This window comes from Branchiostoma belcheri, unplaced genomic scaffold (assembly GCF_001625305.1).
Source record: "Branchiostoma belcheri isolate BF01 breed outbred unplaced genomic scaffold, Haploidv18h27 scaffold45, whole genome shotgun sequence".
In the NCBI taxonomy this organism is placed as follows: Eukaryota; Metazoa; Chordata; class Leptocardii; order Amphioxiformes; family Branchiostomatidae; genus Branchiostoma; species Branchiostoma belcheri.
In genome coordinates, this window is record NW_017804076.1 from 658,178 (window position 1) to 684,705 (window position 26,528).

The following is a 26,528-nucleotide window of genomic DNA, read 5'->3' on the forward strand; positions in this document are numbered from 1 at the left end:
ACGAATAGTGTTCTGGATGTTGGATGCTGTTCTTGGTTCGAATTCATAGCAAGTGGCCCCAACGTTGAAGTTTATTCTGACGATAAATAAATTAAATGCTGGACAGCCTGCTTAAGATCCCTGGATAGAACATGATAATCTGTATGCGCTCATGTTGGGAGGCTAAATGTTTTCCTAGCTTCCAGTTTCTGTCACAAACCGCGTCCTTAACATAGTGGCAGACGGTTTGTGACAGAAACGGGCAGCTAGGAAAACGTTACCATTTAGCCTCCCAACATCTGCTTGAATATTAGATAGCCCCATAGGGGAAATAGAACACGGTGTTGGTGTTAGTCAGCAGAAGAAAATCGTTATTGAGCCTACGAACACACTTCAGTGTTATTATTCCACAAGATAACGGCAATAAGAAAACTTCAGACATTAATATAGCCAAATAAATTTGTCAAACCAGGGGGATATTCATGGGCTAGGACGAGTCAGTATATTAAGTTATCGCTAGGTTCCTGTTTGAAAATATGTACAAACATTCAAAAAGTTCACAAACACAATGCACTATAAAATGAGTCATTCTTTGTATCTATTTATGTAATTGACAAATAGAATTAAACCTATAAGGTAGATCAATAACAATCAGTCTCATCATAAGATATTTTTCTAGTCACATAAAAACAAGTGTACAACGTATTTTGATACATTATCATTGATTATTTCACTCAAACCCTACCGAAAATAAAACACTTTGACAAAGGCATATTATGATTTTCTCTGTAAAAGGTGGAAACTGTATGACTTGCATTCAAGTGTTTTGGTAGGTATGTCAAACTTTCCTGCTCAAGCATTGGAATTCGGGGCATAAACTCTTCGTTTATCTTGAAACTCAACAGTTTGCATTATGCAAATAAAAAACCTAACCAAAAATGTAGGGGATAGCTATCCAACTGTTGTAATCTTAGTTATCTGTCACTTCAAACTATAGTCATATCAATGTAAACATTGTTTTCCCTTGTGTTTCTCCTTTCCCTGCCATGTCGTAAAATGTGGCGAAGCCATCCGCTGCATTTGCTCCAAAGCAAATGTCGGCCTTTCTTGTTCATCTCATACGTACGTTTTCAGCAGTTTCGTTGACTTGGGGACAAAACTTAAAAAGACAAAGGGTTTGTACGTTTCACCCCACAACATGTTATATTTCTCCCTTTTATTTTACCCCAAAACTACAGACTTAGGAAATCTTGGGCAGTCAACTTTGTTGTAATTAATCAAGGAGCAAGTCGAGATACTTCTGCAGGAGCGTTGGCAAGTTGAGTTGATAAACGCCCCCTGGCAGTGCCCCGTTGTCCTGCAGACGTTTTCTGATGAGACACCTGCAGAGGTGCTTGAGTTCGCAGGGGTCGGTGCACCTGTCCCGGGGCACCCAGGAGTTCCACCGCGCGCGCTGGACGGCCAACAGGTCGGGCTCCGAGTCACTCGGGTCGTGGAAGGACGGGATCTGGAGCGGGATCCTCGGCATGGCTCGGCAGTAGATCTGCAGGCAGCGCCGGACACGGCAGGCACAGTCATCGCGACCCTTCAGAAACACAGAGTGACGTGATTCACAAGTAAAACAAACAAACAAACAAGCAAACAAACAAGCAAACAAACAAACAAACAAACAAACCAGGGCATATCTTCTAAAAAATGATCGAACTAAGTTAATTTCTTTATTTTCTTACTACATGTAGTTTGACGATGCTGGTGGTAAGTTCTATCTTCAATGCGACATGGAAATGGTCATATAGACCAGACATTTCAATGAACTTAATACACGATCTAGCTTATAGCGAGGACGAGATACTTCACAGGGATTCTATCGTCAAAGCGACAAGGTAATATAGATATGAAAGACCAGGAATTTCAACGAACCTTATACACGTCCCAGCACATCGCGTGAAAGAGATACCCCACGGGCCACCGCCGACCGAAGCGGGGCGATCCTCGGTCCGGGTCCGCGCCGTGCCGGAGCAGCAAGGCGATCAGCTTCGGGTGCGTACAAAAGGAGGCCAGGTGCAGGTAGCTGAACCGATAACCGTTGAACCCCGAAGGCGACTCCAACTGATTGATCAATTGCACCCTGTTAGAAAAACAAGTATTTGCCGCCACCTTGACGAGATACTTGAACTTCTTCTGAAGTTGTCTGAGGAACCACCGCGACACGAGGCCCAGGTTATACCCGTTGGTCTTATCGCTGATGACGCGAATCAGACGCGAAATCGTGTTCTCGTCACTAAGAAGAACGTCGAAAGTAAGAACTTGTTTGATCAACGGGTTGCTTGGATCCATTTGAAACTTCCAGCAGCAGCAGCAGGCCTGTTTGAGAAGGTGGGAGTACTTGGAGTGGAGGTAGGTACGCGGACCGGCCGGGCCGTCCGTCCGTTCCGTAAGCAGGGCGGCCTTTTCCTCCTCAAACATGGCCAAAATGCTGTTGATAGCGGCCTCCGCCGCATCCTGGGACCGGACACTCAAGTAGCCGAAGAGGATGGGAACTTCGCCATACTCGTGAGAGAAGTACTGAAGTTTCAAGGTTTCTGTTTGGATCCCTTCTAGTACAGTCTTCCGAGCTCGTCCCAAGGACACGGGCTCCTGGAAAGTGTAGCACGCCTTGACATCTCGACTTTGCGTCATAGCAGAAAACAGCGTAACGTTGGAACGTCCAAAAATTCGTCAACACGGGCACGGCAAAATATTTATAAGACTCTTTCAAACTGAACGTATGCAGATGATAATGGGTCCTGCTAATTGGCCAGTAGTCTTGTGGTAGTCTGTAATTTACTTGTTCCATTGTTCAAAATCTGCAAGATCAAGATATCGCGGTATGTTGTACCATGGAGTTAACAGACAGCATTCTTAAGAAGTAGGGTTATTGTGCTAAGTGACTATTATGTACATACATGTACATGTATTACACTGTACGTTTGGAGCCACATTATTAAGGAGTCTGTACCCAGTAACTGCGTTTGTTTAATAACTGACCACAATTAGGCATATAGCATAATTATTTATTACTCCTGTACATATTATATGGGATCGCATTGTAGATACAGTTCCTTGTAGATATGTAAGTATTGCACATTTGGGAATGCATCTATAGCAGCGACAACTGTGCTGCAATGTAATGTAAACAAGTGAGAATTGCCCATGAGGAAGGTGACAGACGGTCACCGAAACGTCGGCTGTGAATAATGATATATTCATGATCTGTACTAAGCTTGTTAGAGCACAAACGTACAATAAAGGTCTTTCATTCAATAAAACACTTGGTTGTGTAAAAAGAGTCTCTTTACTAAGTAACTAATATGAACCCTTGTGTGGGCAAAATTAAAGATGATAAGACATGCTAGTGTCACACAACACTTTTATTTCATTATTTTGTAATTACATAGAAAATAAGCATACTAATAAGTAAAACCAGCCAGTTATGGCTGCTGCAGCCAGCATTTACTGAAGTAAGGCATCACTTATACTTTTTCTATATTGACTTATAGTGCAATGCTGCTCCCCACAACTGCTGTTGTGTTTTCCAGTGAGTGTGACATGAGACATGTGACATGAGAGTGGCGGCCATTATGGGCCATATTACAACATCACTCTCGAAAATGATTAATACACTTTCTATTCAGTTCAATAAACGTTTATTATAATAACCAATTCCTAAAGTCTATAGAGTTGTTACCCATAAGAAATATTGGTAATATATCCAGAACGCTAGCTGATCCATATGAAAGATCATGTACCAATGTTAACACTCAATTTATATTGAAGCATTGAAGGCAATATTTCAATGAAGTACAATGTATATTTAGCACCTAGTTTAAAGCCTGATCTCGAGGGCTACATGTGCATGTACATATGAAAACCACATTCATCAGCTAGTGTCATTTATATTGATGCATACACATGTAACTGTGAGAGTAAACAAAGAATCTACTCGTATTTTCCAAATATTAATAATATGCCAGTTAAAATAAAAAAGATAGCATCTTTCCAAGTACTCTAAGTTCGTAAAATACAATTTCTCTTCTGTCAGTAGATAATGTTAACCAGTTCCTCAAGTCTATAGAGTTGGCTATGTGTACATGTTGAAATCCCAAATAAACATTACATTCATTGGTGTGGTTTATGTTGATGCGTAAATGTGAAAGTAAACAAAGCATCTACAAGAAGAAAGTTAAATTGTTCTCCAACTCAAAAACCAAATTAACTCACCAGAAATTTTTGACTGAATCGCTCAGTCTTCATTAGCTTGATGACCCAAGTGCTATGGACAAGTGACTTTTAGCCATGTGTGACGTCAGCACTGGGTCAGTTCGTCGGAAGTTGGTACCGCCCCCCGTCACGGTTTAGCGAAGGTTGGTATGCCATGATGTAGATGGCTTCTTCCACAGCACTTGTGTCACAAAGCTGATGAAGACTGAGCGATTCAGTCGAAAATTTCTGGTGAGTTAATTTCGTTTTTGAGTTGGAGAACAGTTTAACTTTCTTCATGTATTTTACCAACTCAGATGACCTTTCATGCTTTAAGTAAAGCATCTACTCGTATTTTCCGAATTTGTCACTGAATGGACAACGGCTTACTATTTACAGATTTACATGCTAGTAAGAGAAAAGGATAGCATCTTTCAAAATACCTCTGGTGTATTGGGCAGACTATTGTATCAAACTCCAATTCTATAGCCCTTTGGCCACACACTTGTACAGTGACGCTACACTAGAGGGCTACACGAGTACTAACTTTTGCCCTGCCCTGAAAGATCAATTTCACATTTTTACACAGGATTAGGTTGTTCTGCCAGTTGTATTGCATTTCTAGTATCCAATGATTCATTTCTGATCAGGGTAGTTTGAGATTGCGCATGCAGACGACCTGTCTGATCGTTTTCACATTTGTACATGGGGATTATAAATTGAAATGGGTTTCTATGTTTATATATACATGGTGATCATATAGATACTAGGTGTTTGTGTGTGTTGGATTCAGTGATGGCCTGAGACTGGCTCCTCCCAGTCTCCATCATTGATTGATTACGTTTGGTCGCTATTTTCATACTCGTGATCGTGATCACTGGGATTGTGTTAATCGCTACAAGGAGAACCTCCTTGGTCGATATTTTTCATACTTGTGATGACTGGGATTTTGATCGTCACTATTTTCATACTGATCACTGGGAGTCTGTTGGTTGCTACAAGGAGAACCTCCGTCGTTATTTTCATACTGGTGATCATGATCACTGGTATTTTTCTGGTCACTATTTTCATACTGGTGATCGTTATTACTTGGAGTATGTTGGTCGTTATTTTCATACTGGTGATCAGTATTACTTGGAGTATGTTGGTCGTTATTTTCATACTGGTGATCGGTATTACTTGGAGTATGTTGGTCGTTATTTTCATACTGGTGATCAGTATTACTTGGAGTATGTTGGTCGTTATTTTCATACTGGTGATCGGTATTACTTGGAGTATGTTGGTCGTTATTTTCATACTGGCGATCGTCATTACTTGGAGTATGTTGGTCGTTATTTTCATACTGGTGCTCGTCATTACTTGGAGTATGTTGGTCGTTATTTTCATACTGGTGATCGGTATTACTTGGAGTATGTTGGTCGTTATTTTCATACTGGTGATCGTTATTACTTGGAGTATGTTGGTCGTTATTTTCATACTGGTGATCGTCATTACTTGGAGAATGTTGGTCGTTATTTTCATACTGATGAGTGCTGATACTTTCGTAGGAATAATTAACCTGCAAGGCAGCTAGGTGTGCCTTAACTTGATCATTCAAACCATCTTTGGGATCTTTGCGTGAACGGGGATTTCTGTTCCTCCTCTTGTGCCAAATTGGGAGAATGATGGTATCAATCAGGACGCCAACTATCAAACCAGAGACAGAGGCAATGACAACTAGTAAGATGAAACTGAGACCAGATTCATGGGAAGTGTTGTTTTCTGGTTTACTCGGGTCAACAGACAGTGTGATGAATGTGTTGCGTTCTGTTGATTCGTCGCTTCGTTTAAAGTACCAGTGATAGTGTGAGTGTGAGGTGCGGGGAGTGGTGGAATTGTAAGAAATATTACGACTTTCCAATTGGCCATCGTCTTTGCAGACCAGTTCTTTCTGGTCGATTTCTATAAGCTTTTTTCCAGAGAACATGGCGGGCTGGGAACATACTATTTGGCCTTCAAAGGAACGAGACCCATTCATTTTTCGCCTGAAGGGAGCCATCCTACAGTCACACTGCCAGGGGTTCTCCTCAATATTAACAACAGCAATAGATGCCAAGATGTTGTAATCTGACAGGGGAAGGGTAGATATCTGGTTGGATGCAAGGAGCAAATGTGTGAGCTTTGGTAGATTTGAGAATGTACCAGCCTTAATGTCAGTTATCTGGTTCGACTTTAGGGACAATGCGTTAAGCGTTGGTACATTTAAGAATGTACAAGGGTGGATACAAGTTATGTTGTTGGAGTCTAGGTACAATTGTCTAAGATTTGGTAGATTTGAGAATGTGTCGGAATGAATGTCAGTTATCTCGTTGGAGCTTAGGGACAAAGTTGTCAGCTTTGGTAGATTTGAGAGTGTATCAGACTTCATGTCAGTTATCCGGTTGGAGGTTAGGTACAACCCTGTGAGTTTTGGTAGACTTGAGAATGGATGAATGGCAGCTATCTGGTTGTCTCTTAGATACAAATGTGAGAGTTTGGGTAGATTTGAGAATGTAGCAGACGGAATGTCAGTTATCTGGTTGAAGGCTAGGGACAATTTTTCGAGATTTGGCAGATTTGAGAATATACCTGGATGAATGCCAGTTATCTTGTTGCAGTTTAGGTACAAAAACACCAGCTTTGGTAGATTTGAGAATGAGGCAACCTGGATGTCAGTTATTTTGTTGTCTTTGAGAGACAATTTCTTCAGGCTCCTATACCTGAGCTCTGACTGTTTTAAAGATGTAATCCGATTCATGTCCAGAGTTAACTCACGGATGGATGTTGGAAGGTGCGGGGGGATGCGTCTGAGGCGCATCCTGATGCACATGCAGGTCGAGGTGCTACACTTCCTCCTACAGCGATTCTTTGGCTTACAGAGGATGCTGGGCTCCTCGAAGACGATGAGAAGGAAAATAAGCACATATCGTAATATTCTTCCCATGGTGTTTTGTGACCTTTAAGAAATCAAAGGCTGGAATCAAACTAAGGTAGTAATTGAAAGGTACACTTCAGTAAAGTATGACCATATGAATAAATTGGCAGCAAATAATAAATTTCACTCCTTGAATCGCCTCTTCAGTTATGGTGACCACAATCTGCAGAAACACGCAAACAGACAAAAAACAAGAATTCAGAGATTTCATACCTCCATGAAATATTTAGAGGTTTCGTAATTTTTTTATTTGTCTTATTGATTATTTAGTAAGGTTGTAATCTGCATACTATACTGGCATTTCAATGTATCGTTTTCCCAGTCTCATCAATCAAGACCATAGCATGTCCATGACAAAAGATACAAAAACTGAAAGTTCTGCTGCAGTACCAAGGTCAGAAACCAGGAGGCTCGAATTGACTTTTTCTTTCCAAGACCTTCCCACATGCCAAATACCATCACTATCCATCGAGGCCTTCTGAAGTTATGCTGATCACAAATATCTGGAAACAACCCCCCCCCCCCACCACACACAGAGAAACATGGACAGACCAGAAACAATACCTCCATTTCTCAGGAACGTCATTAGGGAGGCTGTATGGATCAGAAAATTTACTCCGGTCATGAACCGTGATGAGAGTGGCACAAGCTTGGGGAAGGGGCACAAGCTTCTGTTGTTGGGCAACACGCTCACACACAAACGAATGCAGGAAAACATCATGCCGCTGAGGAGTCCTCAAGCTCAAAATGACGTTTCAAAATTCGGCCGGAATACATAGCCTCCTGTGCAGACCTCCAGGCGGGTGGGAGATTTGATACTGTGTTTTGTAGAATAACGCGTTCTTTTGCCGGCCATCTTACAACTAGCTGCCCAGAGAAGGTTTGTACCCGCCATGGATATTCGGATGGCCGGCAAAAAGAACGTGTTATTAAAAAAATTCTGCAAAAACGCAGTACTTATCGACCCCCCCCCCCGGCCCGAAAGCCTCCACAGGAGGCACCGGAATACGGCCGTTGCCCTTGAAGGGATCAGTCAATGTGCACAGGTCCCTAATCCCTGCCCAATGTATCAGCAAATAGTGCTCGATTTTCTTTCAATTTCAAAAGTCAGCGGCATTTTTGGCAATTCACAAACAAACAAACAAATCCCTCTGAATGTGGTTGGAAGTAGGAGTGGCACCAGCCATACGTGGCACTGTGTGGCTGTAGGAGGCATAATGTCTACAGATAAAGGGCAGTCTCACCTTTGAAGTCGATTCTGTCTTACATTGGTCTAGTCAGTGTCCAGTTGGTTCATATCTTGTGAGGAGGTTTACAAGGCCGTGAATAAGGACGTTTCGCCCAGTTGCAGTTGTTCTTGTACGGCACGTCCTCTGTGGAGTTCTGGCGCAGTGGAGTGCGATAGGCAAACAACTCTAGATTAGTCTGGGTTGAGTCATATTGTTTTAAGGTTTTTCTGTACGTGTAATATTCTTGCGTAAGTGCTTTTTAAATATTCACACCGAGAGAGCTGTTTCCTCTCATATTGTTTGGTTTACCAAGGACATTACGATTTGTGTACGTGTAATGTCCTTGCGTAAACCCTGCTTTTTGAATATTCACATTGACAGAGTTACTTTCAGCTGTGGCCTTTCGCTGGCATTGTGAAGTTTCTGAATAGGAGATTTAAATCTACCAACTCGCTGGACAACAATAGTATGGCTATCGGTCATTGAAATACTAAAATATACTTTAATTTTGGGGAACAGTGTTTTGCCTTCGACATGTCGGTTCTTTTGGTGAATGCGAGGTTGAGCATTTTTGCACCAGCATAACTATAAATGCGTAGCTAGGTGGCTTGTGTAAGCAATCAAGGCACAAATCTGCATAAATTATATGCATGGGTCCTTATTCGTAATCTCCAAGCAGATGTAATATATATATAACGTTACTTAGTTACATACTTACTTGAATATGTTCATGTTTATAGAATTGTAACTTACTGCTCTCGTTTTGATTATTGATAAACCCTTTTCTTCATCTGTGATATCATGTATGGTAGAAATTATGGGTATAGATATCTGTTTGTGAACAATCAGAAAATGCATATGTTTGTTTATTATTTTGTTATGGATTGTCACATAGATTTCATGTATTGGTCTCTGAATGAAAGAATGATAATTTTCTGTATACATGTTAGTGATACTGAATACTTGGATACATAAGTGGATACATGAGGGCTCTTTCAAGGAGAGTAAAGTGCCTCTTTTAAGTGCGAGTGTACAATGTATGTGTGTGTGTGCTTGGATGGTGTTCAGCACCAAGGACAGGTCTTGCATCTGTCTGTTAAAGTTACTAGTAGTCTGTGTTGCTACAAGTGGTTGGGGAGTGCTTCAGACTGGAAAAGTTGAAGTCTGTCATCGCTGGTTGCCCTGCTTGGTTCACGTATTAAGCACGAAAAAAGAGATGACATGTGGCATCAAGAGTTAGAAAAAAAAGGGTCAAGCATGCTTTGCACTTTGCTACACCTTCGACAGGGGGCCGTTCACTGCCATCTATACGAAGTTCTCACTATAGCTAGGTGAGAACTTTGTATAGATGGTGTCGCCCCCCCCCCCCTCATAATTTTCATGGGGGGCAGCGGCACACTGTCTGTAATGTGGTTTTGCAGATAATGTTATATGTACATGTATTTACTTCCAGCTCTAATTCTGCATTCTTTATTCACGCAAATCTGTCGTTTATGAGATAAAACTAGATAAAATGTTGTTTTATCTCAGAAACGACAGAGTCGCATGAATAAAGAATTCGAGCTGGAAGTAAATGACCTCGCCGAGTTATGCATGATGGCTACTGGCGAAGCCCGTATCCAGAGTCTAACAAAACCAGCAAAAATACAGAAACTACAACGCACTTGCCACTTTTTATCCATTGTTAACGATAACTCAATAAACTTCAGATGGATTGTTATGAAACTTTGTGGGTGGTTAGGTCTTACATCGTGCAGATCTGCAGTACTATCATTTGTCACAAGGTGGCGCTTATATACCGGACGGACGAGTTCCAGGGCCCTAGAAACAGGTGCACGCAGTTCAAGGGACACTTTCCACTCTTTGACGGGATCTTCATAAAGGTAACGTTTGATCCAACACTGGGAAACATTTTATAAAATATGCCTTTCTAAGGCTAGACGGTTGGGAGGAAGAAACCTTAAAACATTCGGTACAAAAATCGTCCATCGTCACAGAGATTTTTGGGGAGGGGCTAACTAACGTTATAACGAGTTGTGACACTGCGGTGTCACTGAAGCCATTTGATAGGAAGGGAAGCATAGAAAGGAGACAAGGTAGCGAACATTGCTGTCTACCGTCTTAAAGTTTCTACACAACGTCGATTTAGACAGTGAATCGAAGACAACAGCTATGTTGCATGTTGTTTATATACCCCTTGTACGGTCATGCATGATCATGTTAGGATCGATGTTTTCACATCTTGACTGAGGTTAATAACGTGGCATCACCTACTGGTATTAGTCTTAAGGGTCCTGGGTATCTAAAACGTCTCTTGCGGGTGTACGATGGCATCTTGGACGTTGGGAGGGCGAATAAACTGGAAGACAAAACATGGAAGTCATGCGCGGAAGTGATCATGAGTTGGAGTGGGAATAGTCCACTCAAAGGCGGGGGCCCGAGGGAAATTCCATCACCTGTTGCAGGTGGTTTAGAACATTACATTTCATATTAATTGATGGTTCAAGCTCTGTAATAATAATAAATAAACATTGTACATGTATATATGAGTAATAACCTAACATAAGCATCATAACAATTCCATCTATAATGCATGTACCTGTTTTGCTGAAGCATCCTCTCATCATCAGTCAATGCATGGCCCGGATTTTCTAAACTTTTGTATTGTTTTTCCTGACAGCCCCAAGACTGTTGCTAGAAGGTGTGCTGCTACCATGAAGGACACAATCCAAACAGAATCAGAGACTGAACCTAATGTTACATCTGAAGAACCTGAAGTGCAGAATGGTTCAATTTGTCCTGATCATCACATTTCCCAAATAGAAGAGTTAGAGGAGGAGACAGAGACATCTGAATCTGTAAATCTTATAGAAGACAACAATGTGACACTACAAGAGACCACTATAAGCAAACCTGATGTACCCAAACCATGCTGTCCAGGGCTTGGCTTGTTTTACGCCTTTTGCTCCTGTTTCTTCTTCTCCTCAGCCTCTCTGTGTGTGAAGCTGATATCACAGGACAATCCCATGAATCCCTTGGAGATAACGTTAGTCCGTCACATCATCACCGGCCTGTGCCTCCTTCCGGCCATGATTTACTTCAAGGTGCCAATCCTGGGGAGCCCGGGACAGAGAATGATCCTGACTGCGCGCGGACTTGCCGGCGCTACGGCGCTGTGTTTCTCGTACTACGCCATCCAACATATGCCGCTGGCGGACGCCGCCGTCGTGATCTTCAGTTCACCGATTTTCACTGGGATCTTCGGACGACTCTGTCTGAAGGAGCGCTACGGACCGTTTGACATTCTGCTAACATTCGTGACCTTTGCAGGAGTTGTGTTGATCGCAAGGCCGCCATTTCTTTTCGGAGGCAGTGACACAAGTTACGGATCAGCAGAACACTTGTTAGCAACAGGATCTGCATTTCTGACCGCCATGCTGAGTGCTTTAGCCTTTATAGTGATGAGGAAAAGTAGTGTGGGGCTTGGAATCCACTACCTAGTCCAGATCATGTTTCTATCAATAATCGGTGCACTCATGTCTATCATAGTTCTAGCCATTATGAGGGGTTTTACTCTCCTACTATGTGGTAAAGACAGGTATTATTTGATAGCAGTGGGGCTGGGTGGTTTGGGAGGGCAGATTTTCATGACCAAATCGTTCCTGTATGAAAAAGCCCATGCTGTAGCAGTGGTGAGGACAATGGATATTGTATTTGCGTTCATTTTCCAGTATCTGTTCCTTAACCATGCACCGACATGGCTGAGTGTGGGGGGAGCCTTACTTGTGGCTAGTGGAACTGTAGGACTGGCCACCAAAAAGTGGTACATATCTTCTCAAGTCAACAGTAACAAGTAAATAGATAAAGATGTTTTGAACATAGTTTAAGGCTTCTACTTCTCCTTTCTGTAGCTTCGAAAATTATGAATATCAAAGGGTGAATGTGAAGAAATTGCGAAAGAAAACAATAAAGATTGACACTGAACACTTGTCCAGGCTATCACTATCAACACCATGTAAAAACAGTTCAGTCCAGGTCCAGTCAACGAAGACAGAAACCCAGAATGTACAACATCGCAATGTAAGCATTTTATTGACCACTGTGCCAACGTTACACAAAACCCACGTACCACTACTAAACCTAGAAACCTTGTTAGCCAAGCTACATACAACAATAACGAACGTGAACGACTTTTGTTAGCGACGTCTCTGTACAGCGTTAGAACGGCTAGCGTAAGTTATTACCAAAATTGTTTTATCCTCAGTGAAAAAATAAATTACTGTATCTTACATCACAAAAACTGACACACAATAAATACATGAACAGCTTCTCTAGACTTTCATTTGGGGCTGTTGAATTCTAGTTGCCATTGGAAGTACCATGCACTAAAAACAGACAGGGAAGAAACTTTGACCTGAAAATGCCCAATATGAAAAAGGTGGGTACCATAATAGATATAGACACCTTTTAAGGCTGATTTAATTACTACCAGTCTCTTTGAATTACGCAATTCCCTCAAAAACCTAGACCTAATTTCAGATAATTGAAACTGTTATATCATGGCAGTTTCTGTAATCATAGCTGAGAAGTCATGAAAACCATGTTACATTTTCTCGCAGGCTATTCATTTTCTACAAAATATCAGAAAAATAGTGACTTTTCATAATCATCTTAATGTTCATGGTCAAAAGAGTGAGGTAAAAGCTTAATAGGGATGGATGCAATTTGAATGGCAGTTGTGAGGACATATGGAATATGAGATCTTTTAAATTTTTAGATAAATAACTCCAAGACATATTTAAAATACAACAGCCCCAAAATCTCACATTGCATGTTCCTGCAGTGTTAATCATCAAGTTTAACTAAACATTTTCAAAGAACTGTGCTTCTACTTGGCCCCTTTGAAACTCTATATGTTTAACTGAGCAATTCTAAATACAGATGTTACATCTACACAATGCTATTTGTACACTATACACATGTCAATGTAAACTCAAGGGGGTGGAGCTACAGACAAAAACACCTTTGCACTATCATGATCATCCCTGTATACCCTGCATTACCTTTTACATGAACCAGAGATATCATAATAATGTCAAACTCTAACCCATGCCTGTATCCACCCTATGGGTTTCCATTGACATGTGCACTATCCAGCAGAATCTGTCTATAGCCTGCAGATTTTCACAGCTGTACATGGCACATTCCACATCAACAGTTTTAACTAGTCTTTCAATTGTGTTACTGACTGGAGAACTAAAAGATACATCTTCATACAGAAAACAAGTTTTGTCTATTGTGTGTCTATAGGAAGACAGTTTTATACAGCATTGAATAATATCTGTTTCATTGTATTCTGAGTGAATGTGTCTTCTTTGGAAGAAGAGAATGATTACTAACTTTTTAAACATTTTAGCTGTGGTCATCTCAACTTAGGAGTGTACCAAAATGAATTTGGTGCAATTTATGACAACTTGTAGAGTGGAGGTGGTCAAAATAAGGATTCAAAACTAGTATGCTTTTTTCTGTTTTAGCCGTTAGGCCATGTTGATTTGATTATATGGATGACATCCTCTGGGAACCCCAAAACTGATGCGCGCGTGCGAATAAAAAAAAAGTTTTGCAAAAAAAAAAGTTGCTTTCACTATGAAATCTACGTGGTCATGAAGGTTGAACGAATGGCACAGAATATGCTATGGCGAATAATCTACTCTTCGAATTCATTTATTTACATTTTTGTCTTTTTTCCTTTGATTTTGGCATTCTACGACATTGGTATCGTTTCTAAATGTTTTCCTTGCAACTTATGGTATATTTTTGCTCATTTAGCAACTGTTTTGCACGATTTACAGTATGGTTGAAAACTTTTTTTTTTTGGAAACGGCCGAAAATTCATGCGCGCGCGGATGTCATCCATATAATCAAATCAACATGGCCTTATGATTAAAAAAACATTAAATTTAAAAACACTTCTTATCAATTGCTTCCTATCATGAGACTAACAGTAGTGTACAACCTATCAGTTAATCTTAAGTAAGTTTTAGTTAAACAAAAATTGCATTGTAAAACACTTCCTGATAAAATGAGATTTTTGCCATCAATGATTTCTATTCACATTTACTGTACAACACAAATAACAAAAACAGTTCAGTACAGTAAATACTACATAATATTACATAGAATATCAAAACGAACATGTAACACTTAGCATTTCCATGAATGTTAATATCAACAACCTACACCAACAAAAAATAACTTTTTATGTCATGGATTAACCAATCAACCATCCAACCAACCAATCAACCAAACTACTTCAACTTTAAAGCACCATGAAACTTTCTTTAATTAAAACAAAACTTTTAAAAGCTACTAGGTCATAACCTACCAAATGCACAGACAACAACACTGGTACAAATACTATACAGTTACATGTACATACATTGTACACTGGACCTTGTAGGCTGGTCCCACTAGTGGTATTGTATTTCTCATTCATCAGTGCTCACTCCAAAGAACACACTAACTGACTAAGGATGATTTTTGTCCAAGGACGTCTCTTTCACAGTACTACATGTACATGTATGTATCTACAGTGATCTTTCACACACAGACTCAGATAACATACCATGATTCCAGAAACATAACTAAATCTGCACATCCTGCACATTTCTTGATGTTATCGTAGTAACATCTATAGGACATAAGGAGAAACCATCAAATTTTGTCCACAGAGACACTTGTTTAACTGTATGTCATTGCATCACAAATTCTGAGCATGGTGTGAACAAACATACATACATGTACACATGGGCCAGAGACTTACACATATTGGCACATATTAGTCACAAGTTCCTATATACAACCTCAACTCCTGTACATGACATGATACAATGTTACACAAGGCAAAACATTACACTATCTTACATTCACAAACATTCTAGCATCAGGTTCATCGAACAGGCCTGGATTACTTTATTATTAGTCTAGGTACATTAGCTATTTACACTTATTCGTTCCGGTTAATCTGCATATAAAATCTGAGGAAGGTTACAGGATTTTGAATTTGGAAAAGAAATGTTGTAACCACAGGGCCGGCCTGTTGTAAAAATAGTAAACGAAAAAGCTGGTCTCAAGGAAGCTATGCTAAAACTTGTGTGGCTAAGTTTTGAAAAGTTCTGTACTTACTGTCTGTTCTGTACTCCAATTCTTTTGGGGTCTGCATCACTGTAGCCATCTCCAGACTTTATATTCTCAAGTTCATGATTGAGTGGTTTACTTTAACATGCAGTTAAAGAACAAGACTTTCTACCTACATTTTCTCTTCCTGTAGAGTTTCTTAAATACCTAACATTGGTGCCTAGTCTTCACATACATATAATCACATCAAGTTTTCATCTTCTTGATTGGCTGAAAGCTACACCAATCACAGCCAGGCTTTCTTGTAGCAGCCAATCGCAGCCAGTGAGCTTCTAGTAGAGGATGTGTCTCATGTTGCAATTGGCTGTCTCATTTGAAGAGCTAACTGAGCTCTTTACAGGACTTCATATTATGTCTCTCATGATTCAATACTAGCTTTATGTACATGGTATTATAGCAGTTTTGGAAATGTCTTCTTATTTTACTGCTCCAGAAAACACCTTTTCTTTCAAGGAGGCAGTTGGAAAACATCCCACTTTTTCGTTCAGCAACAGTTGAGAAGTGAGCAAGGGTCCTTGCAGCATTTTGTGTTTTTTAGTCTCTTTGATTCGAATTAATCTGGTTTACATCACTGCATTTTACACTAGGACTGGCAATACTTGGTGCTTCGCTTGGTTTCTTTGAGTAGAGATGCTTTTAATTTATTTCACAAGACATTGTTATATGTCATGATGTTCTTGATGAACCTTAACACATTTCACAATCAAGAACATCCCCACAATTTCAGATTTTCATCAACGATAAATGGCCAGATTCTGACAATGATCTATATACAGTTTCCAATCATGATCTTGTTCACCTGCACTTGTTGACCCCAATAAATGAGAAGCTCCATGGGTCCAATTTTTCTTCGACAGGCAACTTTTCTCTGTACTTGCCTGCAGTATGCCTTTTTAGCAATTGTTTTCATTTTTGCAAAGTAGCAGATGATGTTTTGCACTAGTAGGCATTTAAGTCATGAGCTTGCTTTTTCTTTTTCTTTTTCTTTTCACAGAAAACGTCACACATTGCTGTAGAAGAACTACAGATACTGCCTTTCTGTTAATCATTCTTTTAACTAAAAGAACAACCCTGATCCCCTGATCCCCTGATCTAGATTTGTTGCAGTCATCTCTTTCACCCCTATTTTGAAAGTGGACAGTGCCAGTCTACCACATCTTCACTTATCAATCTCAGGAGACGTCCACTACAAAATAGGGGTGAATGGAAAGTACACAAGCCTGTGTGACAGTGGGTGTTGTTCTGTAGAGATTACACGGCCACGACAGGTGCGGAGGGAGTGACGTTGGCCCCGTGTGCTGGGGTGTACGTTTCCAGCTGTGGTGGAGGAGTTTCAGGTTCGATGGACGTCGGTGTTTGCGAGGTGGGAGTCTGCGGACCAGGGGACTTGTTCTGTAGACTCTGCAGGTAGTTCTGGATTAAAACATGAAGACTGTATTAAGACTGGGTACCCTCTCTTGTTCTCTTACTTGTCTAGAGAGCCAAAATCAGTATCAGTAAAATCTAACTTGAAAGAACCTCACATACTTGCATTGTAAGTAAAAGGTAGTGTATATGCTTTTAGGAATTACTGTTCTTCATCTATTATCATTGTGAACACCCACACGTTGGGTTTTGCAGTGACAATTCATGTGGTATGACATATCAACAGCCTGCAAATCTAGTATGTTCTGATAGAGGGCGTTTCTAGACTAGTTGACAGGTACAGACAACCCCTGGGAACACCTCACCTGCGTGATGATATCGCCATGGAAACGTCGGACGGGTCTGTAGAGGTCCTGGTACTGGCGGTATCTCTCCTCCATCATGTGGCGCTGGCGCACGCGGGCGTCCTGCTGACGTATCCTGTACAGGTGCACACGCCGCTTCTTCCTGCTGATCACAACTACAGGCACAGGGAGACGGTCAGGTGTCAATCATCAGCAAACAACAACATTAAACAAGAAACTCAACAGTCACTCAAAAAATATCCAGTTGAGTAACTGTTTTCTTGTGTATCTTATTACCTGGATGTCTAACCTTCATCAACGCATGTCTGAGTGACTGAGTCAGTGTGACAGACGGTTCTGTTAGTGTTTACCAGTGAAGGGTAACGATGCAGAAATTGTGTAGTTGGCATCAGGCAACAGATCTAGAGGAGAAATGCACACCGTCCATGCATCACCTTATACGAATAGACCAGTTGATCTCGAGGATGGAATCTTGCAAACAACATCTTAAGGTCTTGCAATTTAAGGGGGCAAAACAACAATTTGACACGACTTTCTAAATTTTGACATTTTTGGTTACAATTAGATGCCCTCATATCTTGTTAGCAAAAGAATGACACTCATTTAGGAGTCTTGTCAAAAGGTTCCTAACTGGAAAACCATCCTCAATATCAAATCAACTGGTCCACCTCCCAATTACAAAGTCCATATACAACGTAGTTTAACTCCACCATGAGAGAGTAAGCTGCAGAGAAAGGAGAGACCTTGTGGAATGCAGTTCCATTTGCAGAGTTCCCATGCTTCAAGTGCCAACAGTTCAAGGAAAATGTTCTTTTGTCTGTTCCACTTGGTAAAATGAAAACTGTCACAGTTTTTGGGTATTTTAGTCTCTTTTTCCCAAGTATCTCAGTGAAGTTTTTCTTCTTTCTGGTCTTCCCACTGTTACGTAAAACTGAAACAGTTGTCAAACAAAATCATAGTTTTAAGCCAAAATCATAGTTTTAAGCCAAATGTGTGACAATTATTACAGTGGAACAGACACATACACATACAGCCACTACCACCATGGATGCTGAGTACACTTCCCAGTGCAAGAGTCACAACGTCATGTCCACATACCCACTACATCACGCTGTTGCCGATTATTTTCAACTACATCCTCCCCCTCGTGAGGGGGTTCCCGCGTTTCCGTGAGCGAGTACCGTCTGTGCGATCGTGAGGCTATTATGGGATAGATGTAAGGAGAACTACATTGTCAGTATAAAATATGGTATCAGGGTAATTGGGATAGTTTGTAGTTGTCTGTGTTAGTTAAGTTTTTCTTTTCCTTTTTACTTTAATGTTAGGCAACATACTGTATTAACAGTATTAAAGTCAAAGAAAACTGGGCTATCTTGCTATTAGAAGCGAATAAATTAGTTACCAGAAAAAATAAAATCAAAGTTGATGGACTATGATGATAATTGATTATAAGTCAAAAGTTATTGAGGTTATGTTTATAGCTATGATGTGTGCATTAAAGGCACTTTTTGTTTTCCAACCAATTCTTCTCCCATTTTGCTTTGATTTAAAAATCCTAAGAAAGAAGAAAGTATGTTAGTGCTGCAATGAAAACTTGTTTGGCTTCCTGGCATTAAAATTCAAATGGCATTGCGGCCATTGCCTGTTTTTGATATGCCTGCAGTTTTTAGTTCCTTCTCTTAAAATAGTTCCTATAAAATAGTGCCTATAGTTCCTAAAATATTTTGTTTGACAGATAAAAAAAGGCAGAAATCCCTGACCTTCCTGGTGGTCAAAGTTCCTGCCGGTCACTCTGTGCTGCACGACCACGCCGATGACCATCAGTACCGGCCAGATGGACAGGATGACCCAGGAGTACCAGCACACCGGCTCCGACACGGCCGCCATGAAGCGCTCCCACACGTACTGCACCATGATGAAGTGTTCCACGAAGTAGTCCACGCACACCGTCATGATGGCGCCCCCGAACACCGACGTCGCCAGGATGGTGCACGACTTCTGCCACTGCAGCGTCAGCACGGCGAACAGGATCCCCACACCGAAGATGATCCCCACCGGGATCCAGACCGTCGGCGGGTGGTAGAACGCCTCCAGCACGATCAGAAGGGCAGCCGAGAGGAACATCCCAAGCGTGAACCCAGTCATGAAAAGTCCGACTGCATTTATGAGCATCGTCACTAGTCCACATAGAACGCCGATTCCGATAGCGATTCCCGCGCTGGCTTCCACGCTCAGGTACGTGGTATAGAAACGTTCCTCGTTACAAAGCATGAACACGATGACTGAACCAAAGATGAAGCCTGTCAGGAACATGACGGCCTTGAAGCAACGGTAACCTGGGTAACGAGACAGAAGGAACAAAAAATAAGAAATTCATATCAAGAAAACACAAATTAAACTAAAATCATTGTATTTTTAAATTTTTGTGTTTTTTGTTCTTCTATGTCATATGCTTCATTATATATACGCTTCATTATATAAGACCTAAACTTTGCAACACATCCAAAGTTTAGATCTATCAACAAGTGTTGTTGGAATCCCATGTTTGGCATATGTACATGAACATGCAGTTTGAATGGATCCTGCTAGGTGCATGATTGTCCTATCTCACAGCCTTGAAAAATCCTTAAAAATCACTAGCCTGGGATCTCATTCCAGATACAAAATAAATTTCTTTGGCTGCAAACTGTTCACAAGAGCTATGATATTATTAAGTCAGAAATTGCCAACCCGAGGACCAAGGTAAAATCATCCACCAAGCTACCTTGTGGAGACTGAACTATGGAGTCATGTGACTTGATTTTAGGTCCCTGTCCTGTCACCTTGAAATGTATTGGTTGATAACAAGATTTTCTTGCTACAGGGCCATTTCTGACAGCTTCCATTTTCTCAACCAATCTGCCTCACAGCATTTGAATCTCACAAGCCATGAATACTTGAATAGATTGCATGTAGAGGCTGACCAAAGGTGTTAGTAATATATTGACAGTCTCTTTCCAGTCTATATGGCTGATGTAGTAGGATTACAGTGTAATCCTTTGATCCACCAATCTTCTTTCTAACACGATGAGGGCTTTTGCCTTGTGATGGAAAGGTGTCCCTTTTCTTCTCCTTCCACTCCAAACCTTTTATTCTTCAATGTTTAAACTATTAATTTTGGTATTCTACATAATTACATAATCTAGTTTCCATGGTATTTTCTTTGATTCACAGAATACAACAGTTCTTGACTGCTCAAAATCATATCCTGGTAATTCAACTTTACAAATAGCTTTTCCAATACATAGTAAGGCAATCAATTTTTGCTGTCATTTGATAATCTGAAGAGGTACTGTGTCCCCTGACCTTTACAGAAGGTCAAGTCAGGTGACCCATAGCCAGGTCACCCAGGTCACTCCCACTGTGACCTTGATGGACAGTTCCGTCAAGTTATGAATATTAAATGAGAAAACTAAGGAAGCTTGTATTTCCTTGTTTCCAGGTATGAAAACATAGTAAAACAGAACAGATATACTCGTACATTTGTATGTTCATGACCTCCAGTATCACCTACAAGTTCTGGCTTTCAACGGTTTAATGTGGACTGTACCAAAAAAATTTTGTGTGTTATTACAATTTCTTGTGCTTTAAAATTTCTTGTGTTATTTCAATTTCTTGGCAGAGTATGTCTTCTAGATTGTGTACATAGAGGGGATTTAATAACATAGGTCAGACCTGTTTCATCTATCATACTGAAGTATACCCTTGGCACACACTGTACACACACCATAGCACCTACTCACTCAATCTGAGCTCATCAAGCTCCATTGTGTCCATGACTTTACAGACATGAAATCATGCCAGGCCTAGGAGTATGGTGTCTGATCAATCAGAGAAAGAAAGAAAAGCTGGCTGAAATCCAACCGGATTCCTTTTTACCTTAGCCAGGTTCTGCTTTAATCAGCATTTGCCTGGCTTGGTTGGTTCGTGAGCAAGATACATGTAACTCCGAAAGTTATGAATAAATTCCATTGAATTGGCCTTGGGTTGTGAAGGAAGAGATTGAATTTAGGAATAGATGAGGCTGCCAGAACACTTCTCAGTGAATTGTATGTATAACCTGGGTGCCATCCTACATGTATTTGCATGCCAGGGGTCCCACACTCGCTCCCTAATTTTAGGCTATTGCACCTATATGGGTTGAAATGCCAGTACACCTAGCATTTTTATTATAATAAAAACAGGGGGCTGGTTCACAAAGTCACAAAGGGTATTTTCTCAAAATATATAGCCCTGCCAGTGTGTTTCCTGCCTCTTCAAAATCCACAAATTTAGCATTTACCACTTACAGCACTTCACCATATTTCAGACTTACTCTGTCACATACTGTGTTACATGTATGTTATTACATGCATGCCAGTGTGAATGCTCATCTGTATAAAAGCGATGACACCAGCATGTCAAGACTGTCCGTTGGAGCTAACAGGATTGCCTTATCACACATCGGCACCAGGTAACCTTCCGCCCTCCCATCTCACAGATTAACTGTTTATCAGTTGTCCAACCTGCAAGGTCTGTCAGCTTTGATTCCAATTCATTTTGTTACTGACACTGAGGTCTTGGTAAAAGATATTCAACATGCATACAAAGGCTTTCCTAACAGTTTTGGAAAAAACAGTTCTGGAGTGAGTTTGTAAATATTCAAAATTTGTGAAGTAAACTCTAAACAGTAATATTTCATTCCACCACATATGGTTTAGATGATTTTGGAAATACATGTAGCACTAAAGATAGCCTAACTTTTATGTTATGTGCAACCATGGCTAAATAGTATTGACAGCCCTACTCAGACATTTTGTGCCTCAAGATTTCTTTTTTTTTTTCAGGGGGTCAGAAAACAGGTTTAAGTCAATGCATTATACAGATGTCTCTCACTAACTTAATAAACAGTGTTGAGTATAAAATGATTATCACATAATGCTCACCAAAGAAGCAGTACACAATGCCGAAGAGGAAGCACATCCCACATATAACAGAGGTAGCGATGTCGTAGTCGTACGTCAGCGTATCACATCGGGTGATGTTCCCGCTGAACGTGTCCGTCGGCGAAACGGTCGAACCCGTTCGCATCATCGTCGTCAGGACGTTCTCTGGTGACGTCGCCATGGTTACCACTTGGGTCGAAGGTCACTTGAGTCTAAAACTACAGCATCACAAGCAATCTGTGAATGAGAAAAATTGGGTATTCAGAATTTACAATTATTACAAAAAAGTACATCAGCCTCGAAGTAACAGTAACAATACAAGGTATAAGTACTACTGAATATAAGGCAATGTACATATATATATATGATGCAGGGCTTCATTTAACAATTTAACCATTTAACAATTTTCCATGTCACAAGGCAAGTCAGGCAACCATACCAGTTAGGAAGAATACATTACGTAGGAAGTCGTCCAATCATACGCCTCCCTCTCTAAACTAATTTCTGTCGGCACAGTATTGATGTGTTTTCAAATCCGTGTTCTCTACTGATTTACACCATCACAGGACCTTTCTGACTGCACCACAACTCAACTGAACAATTTTCTTATCCCGAGCTGCACCCTGACATAAATAAGCCACTAAGTAACCAACCACAAGAAGCTACCATGAAAGGAGAACGTTAAATCATGTTTTCTGCTTCAAAGCTCCAGTCCTTTCATTTCCACAACCATTATTGTGATATCCTGCAAGCATTTGTCATGGTCAACTGTAAGCTTGCCGATATTGGGAGCTGGTGACAAACGGCTGAACTGAACGCTACATTCAACCCAAGGCGTTGAGCTATGCAGCGCTACAAAGCAAGCACTGGTGTAGAAAATAGTATTTGCTAGGTCTTATATTTCGGGATCATGGTCGGTTGTAATGCTTAGCATACTTTACAATCAAACACAAATATATTACAAGTTGATATGGTACTACACTTCACAATGAGTGCCCGATAAAGAGAAAAACAGGTTGATTTCCTGGTAAGACAATGGGACAAGTGATTTTGAACATGCGGTTCTAGATAGAACAAAAATCAACCTATACTATGTATGACTCACCACAACCTAGTTAGAGAATACCATACAAGGCAGAAACATCTGTAGCATACAAAAAAAGGAGGCACGATATCACTTGAACACTGAAAGGAACAAATTTGCTGGTAGTATAAATCTTGCTCATTGCTGTGTCTCCAGTATTCACACTGGTCAATACATCAGATTAAATTCTGCTGAAGAGATATGACCCGGGCCAAATCAGTCAGCGGCCTTGGATCCATAAAATGATAAATCGTAATGCTGTCCGGACCAGCAATCTGTATGCTTCCATTCCTCCATTTTGTATTCAGGTGCTCGCATGGCTAAGTGTCATCTGTCTCTGTTGGATCCAAGTTTCCTCAGCTGGAGTTGGTACTTTCATGATGCTTGAGGGATATTTTCAACTAGTTCAGCTACTTAAATGCCATGCCACATTTACGCACGAGTAAAGCCTCAAGTGAGAGCAGCAAAGAAGCCTGGCGCCATCTTATAGCGGTATTATGGCTTCCAAAGTTGATTTTGAATCCTGGTAAGTAAGAAATATAGGCAGTATTACAGTCCTGTGGAGGAGTTGTAGTTCCAGTGGCACTTAGTGTGAGTTATGGGAAGGTTTCCATTACAGGAATGGTCAACAGGGATATCCTCTCAGCACCAGGGACAGACACCGTAGCCATTTTCAGGGATTACAGGTTTTGACAAGAAGTGTCTCAGTGTCAGTTTGCATACAAAACACACAGGTCAGGTGTAGGAGGGCCAAACAATTTTGATTTTATATAAATCATTAAAAAAAACTAGAAAGCTGAGAGACTTACACTTAAGTTACAGCGATAAAAAGCTATATATAACTTTTAGCAAAATCATATACATGTAGAAAGCAGTTCAAAGGACATTGCAAACTTGTCAACAACATGAAATTGAGACAATATGATCTACAATGAATGCTATGCAACGTCTAAAAAAAGCAAAATACAAAAATTGCTCAGCACCACATTTTTACACCTCCACAACCATTCTGACCAATCCCTGAAGACAACACAAAGATGCAGCATCACTTGTAATTTCCTGTGTGAGAAGTGTTGAGAGCAACCATGTGTTTCCTCAGGCACTAGACCTCCAGTGGGAGGGGGGCACCAGACAGGTGACATTTCTATGTGGTCACATCACTCTCAAGCTAAGTCATCTTTCAGTTGCCAAGTGATCTATCTTCTGGGTCTCCAAGGCTTCTTACTTAAAATCGGTCTCTCAGGTCAACAGTGTATTTAAAAGTCAGTAGACCTCAAGGATATTTTCTCTAATAAATAATGCAAGAAGCATCATAAATAGTCTTGGGAAGACATTTCTATGTTAAGGTATCACAATGAAGCAATGTCAACATTCAGCTGCTAAAATACCAAGGATCAAAGCATTCATGTAGAAAGACTAAGTATTCAAACATGATATGGTACATTTTGTGTACCCTGAGGACATTTCCTCTTACAGATAAGAGGCATCTTTCAGTAGTATAGACAGGCTCAACGGTGCACACCCCAGTTCTTCCGCAACCGGGGTCCGTGATAGTCCGTTGTAAAAAAGTGACGAAAGGGTTTTGAGGGTCCAAGTTTGAGGTGACATTTCTTATAAACTGCCACGAAGTATCATTAAACATTAACATGGCTGAAGAGTGTAAGAAATGGTGATTTTGGGGTGAAAATTTCTTTTGGCTCCGAACCTTTCTTCCGGGTATCCTTGCGCGCCAAGTGTAATCCGCCCGTTTGACCTAGTTTTCGCTCTGTGGCTTCGTAGGGGTGGATTTGCAACCCCTCGCGCCGTGGACTGTTTAGAAAATTACAGTACTAGAATTTTCTTTATAATTTACTCGGGTATAGTCAAGGCTTGGGTCTTTCTGCCAGCATCAGTCATTTCTGCCGGAAAATTTTTTTTTGTGGGATTATCCTACGCGAAAATTCGCAATTTTGGGCATTAATTTTGGAGTGAAAATAATGTTTTTTCCGTTGATTTTACCAAACTTAAAAAGGTTGAAGAAACCAAACTCAGCTTGTCTTGTAGCTGAAGAGATACCCTTTCGTCCCATATACAGTTATTCTCCTTCCGAATTATTCCACGCCAGAGACGGTCGCTAGATTTGAGGGTGTGCAGCTTCGAAAAGAGGCCCCAAATAAACTGGGGTGTGCCCCCTTAAACAGGTCCGTCCTTAAAAAAATATTAGCTATGGCAGCCAACAAATTGCATTTCATCCAGTAAAGTATATCCTTTACCCAATCATGGCGAAAAAATTTTGGATTTCGCAAGTTTTAATATGATTATAGAATGTCATATAATGCGCTGATTTGCCCCCCTCCCCACGCCCCCCCCCCTTGAACACGGTCAAACCGACTTCGAAGTGTGTCTACTAAAGATCGATGACGTCATATCTACCGCGATTTCATTATTTGCATTGCCCTACCCCTGGGGCACCTGGAAACTGCGTATGTACGTGTGCCAGGCGCTCCAGCATTAAGGAGGAGACGTTTTTAATTAAAAAAAGGCCATGATGACGTCATTCCCCTACTTTCCTGTCAAATCTAGTTTCAAGTTCGGCCTATCACGAGATTTCAACTTTCAGACAAATAAGTTGCAATAATCGGAAGATACATCCTCCTGCTTTTATATCTCATCGAGACCGACACCAAACTGTACAGGCTTCTCTCAGCAGATGGCCATTTATACCGTCCTAGCTGCTAGAAGGACGCCACAGGCCTACAATCTAACCAAATGTCCAACATTAAGCTTCGTTTTCCTGCAAAACAAAATGAATCTCCGCAGCGGAAACACTTGGGTAAGATCCCTTGGCTTGTTCTCTACCGGGTATGACCAAAAATTTCAATATCAACTGCTTCCTGTCAACGTACAGAACTTAAAACCATAGCGATCTCACTTAAAAAGTTCGGCTAGAGGAGGGCATTGTGACGTCATCAGCTAAACTACATTCTGGGTGGTTTATACCGTTTATTTCAGTCAGAACTAGAAGGAAAACCTACTCCATCGCAAGAACAGCCCTCTAGCATTCCTTTACATGGCAAAATCTGTTTATTTAGCATGGTTTAATGCGCTAAAGCCCGTTCCAAAGGAACGGCCCATTGTGACGTAATTCCCATTATGTGCGTGAATGGAACACAC

The 26,528-nt window shown here is 40.8% G+C and overlaps 4 protein-coding genes across 7 annotated transcripts in view; 1 reads left to right on the forward strand and 3 right to left on the reverse strand.

Annotated features, from left to right (window-relative positions):
- Positions 1 to 641: 641 nt before the first annotated feature.
- Positions 642 to 3,467, reverse strand: LOC109478716. Its single transcript, XM_019780428.1, has 2 exons — positions 1,900 to 3,467; positions 642 to 1,564 (listed from the first exon to the last, which is right to left on the reverse strand). The coding sequence occupies exons 1-2, from the start codon at positions 2,656 to 2,658 to the stop codon at positions 1,253 to 1,255; spliced, it is 1,071 nt and encodes a 356-aa protein (XP_019635987.1). The 5' UTR covers positions 2,659 to 3,467; the 3' UTR covers positions 642 to 1,252.
- Positions 3,468 to 4,500: 1,033 nt separating this feature from the next.
- Positions 4,501 to 10,787, reverse strand: LOC109478702 (carboxypeptidase N subunit 2-like). 3 transcript variants are annotated; one of them, XM_019780407.1, is made up of 3 exons: positions 10,675 to 10,787; positions 8,416 to 8,554; positions 4,501 to 7,334 (listed from the first exon to the last, which is right to left on the reverse strand). In XM_019780407.1, exon 3 carries the CDS (start codon positions 7,178 to 7,180, stop codon positions 5,114 to 5,116), a length of 2,067 nt encoding a protein of 688 aa, XP_019635966.1. In that variant the 5' UTR covers positions 7,181 to 7,334; positions 8,416 to 8,554; positions 10,675 to 10,787; the 3' UTR covers positions 4,501 to 5,113. The 3 variants fall into 3 exon arrangements, with proteins under 3 accessions (XP_019635966.1, XP_019635967.1, XP_019635965.1); XM_019780408.1 differs by having other exon boundaries at positions 4,501 to 7,193; positions 10,671 to 10,787; XM_019780406.1 differs by having other exon boundaries at positions 10,671 to 10,787.
- Positions 10,788 to 10,841: 54 nt separating this feature from the next.
- On the forward strand, positions 10,842 to 12,367 carry LOC109478715 (solute carrier family 35 member G1-like). The gene is made up of 2 exons (XM_019780427.1): positions 10,842 to 10,865; positions 11,081 to 12,367. Exon 2 carries the CDS (start codon positions 11,115 to 11,117, stop codon positions 12,255 to 12,257), a length of 1,143 nt encoding a protein of 380 aa, XP_019635986.1. The 5' UTR covers positions 10,842 to 10,865; positions 11,081 to 11,114; the 3' UTR covers positions 12,258 to 12,367.
- Positions 12,368 to 16,680: 4,313 nt separating this feature from the next.
- Positions 16,681 to 26,528, reverse strand: part of LOC109478714 (transmembrane protein 198-like) — a 37,945-nt gene continuing 28,097 nt past the window's right edge. Inside the window, exons 3-7 of one of the 2 annotated variants that reach the window (XM_019780424.1) lie at positions 22,292 to 22,528; positions 19,088 to 19,663; positions 18,426 to 18,527; positions 17,328 to 17,482; positions 16,681 to 17,010 (exon numbers count right to left, since the gene is read on the reverse strand). In XM_019780424.1, the coding sequence (XP_019635983.1) occupies positions 16,849 to 17,010; positions 17,328 to 17,482; positions 18,426 to 18,527; positions 19,088 to 19,663; positions 22,292 to 22,472 (1,176 nt within the window). In that variant the 5' untranslated portion in view covers positions 22,473 to 22,528 and the 3' untranslated portion in view covers positions 16,681 to 16,848. The remainder of the gene's footprint in view (positions 17,011 to 17,327; positions 17,483 to 18,425; positions 18,528 to 19,087; positions 19,664 to 22,291; positions 22,529 to 26,528) is intronic. The other variant, XM_019780425.1, reaches the window with a different exon arrangement.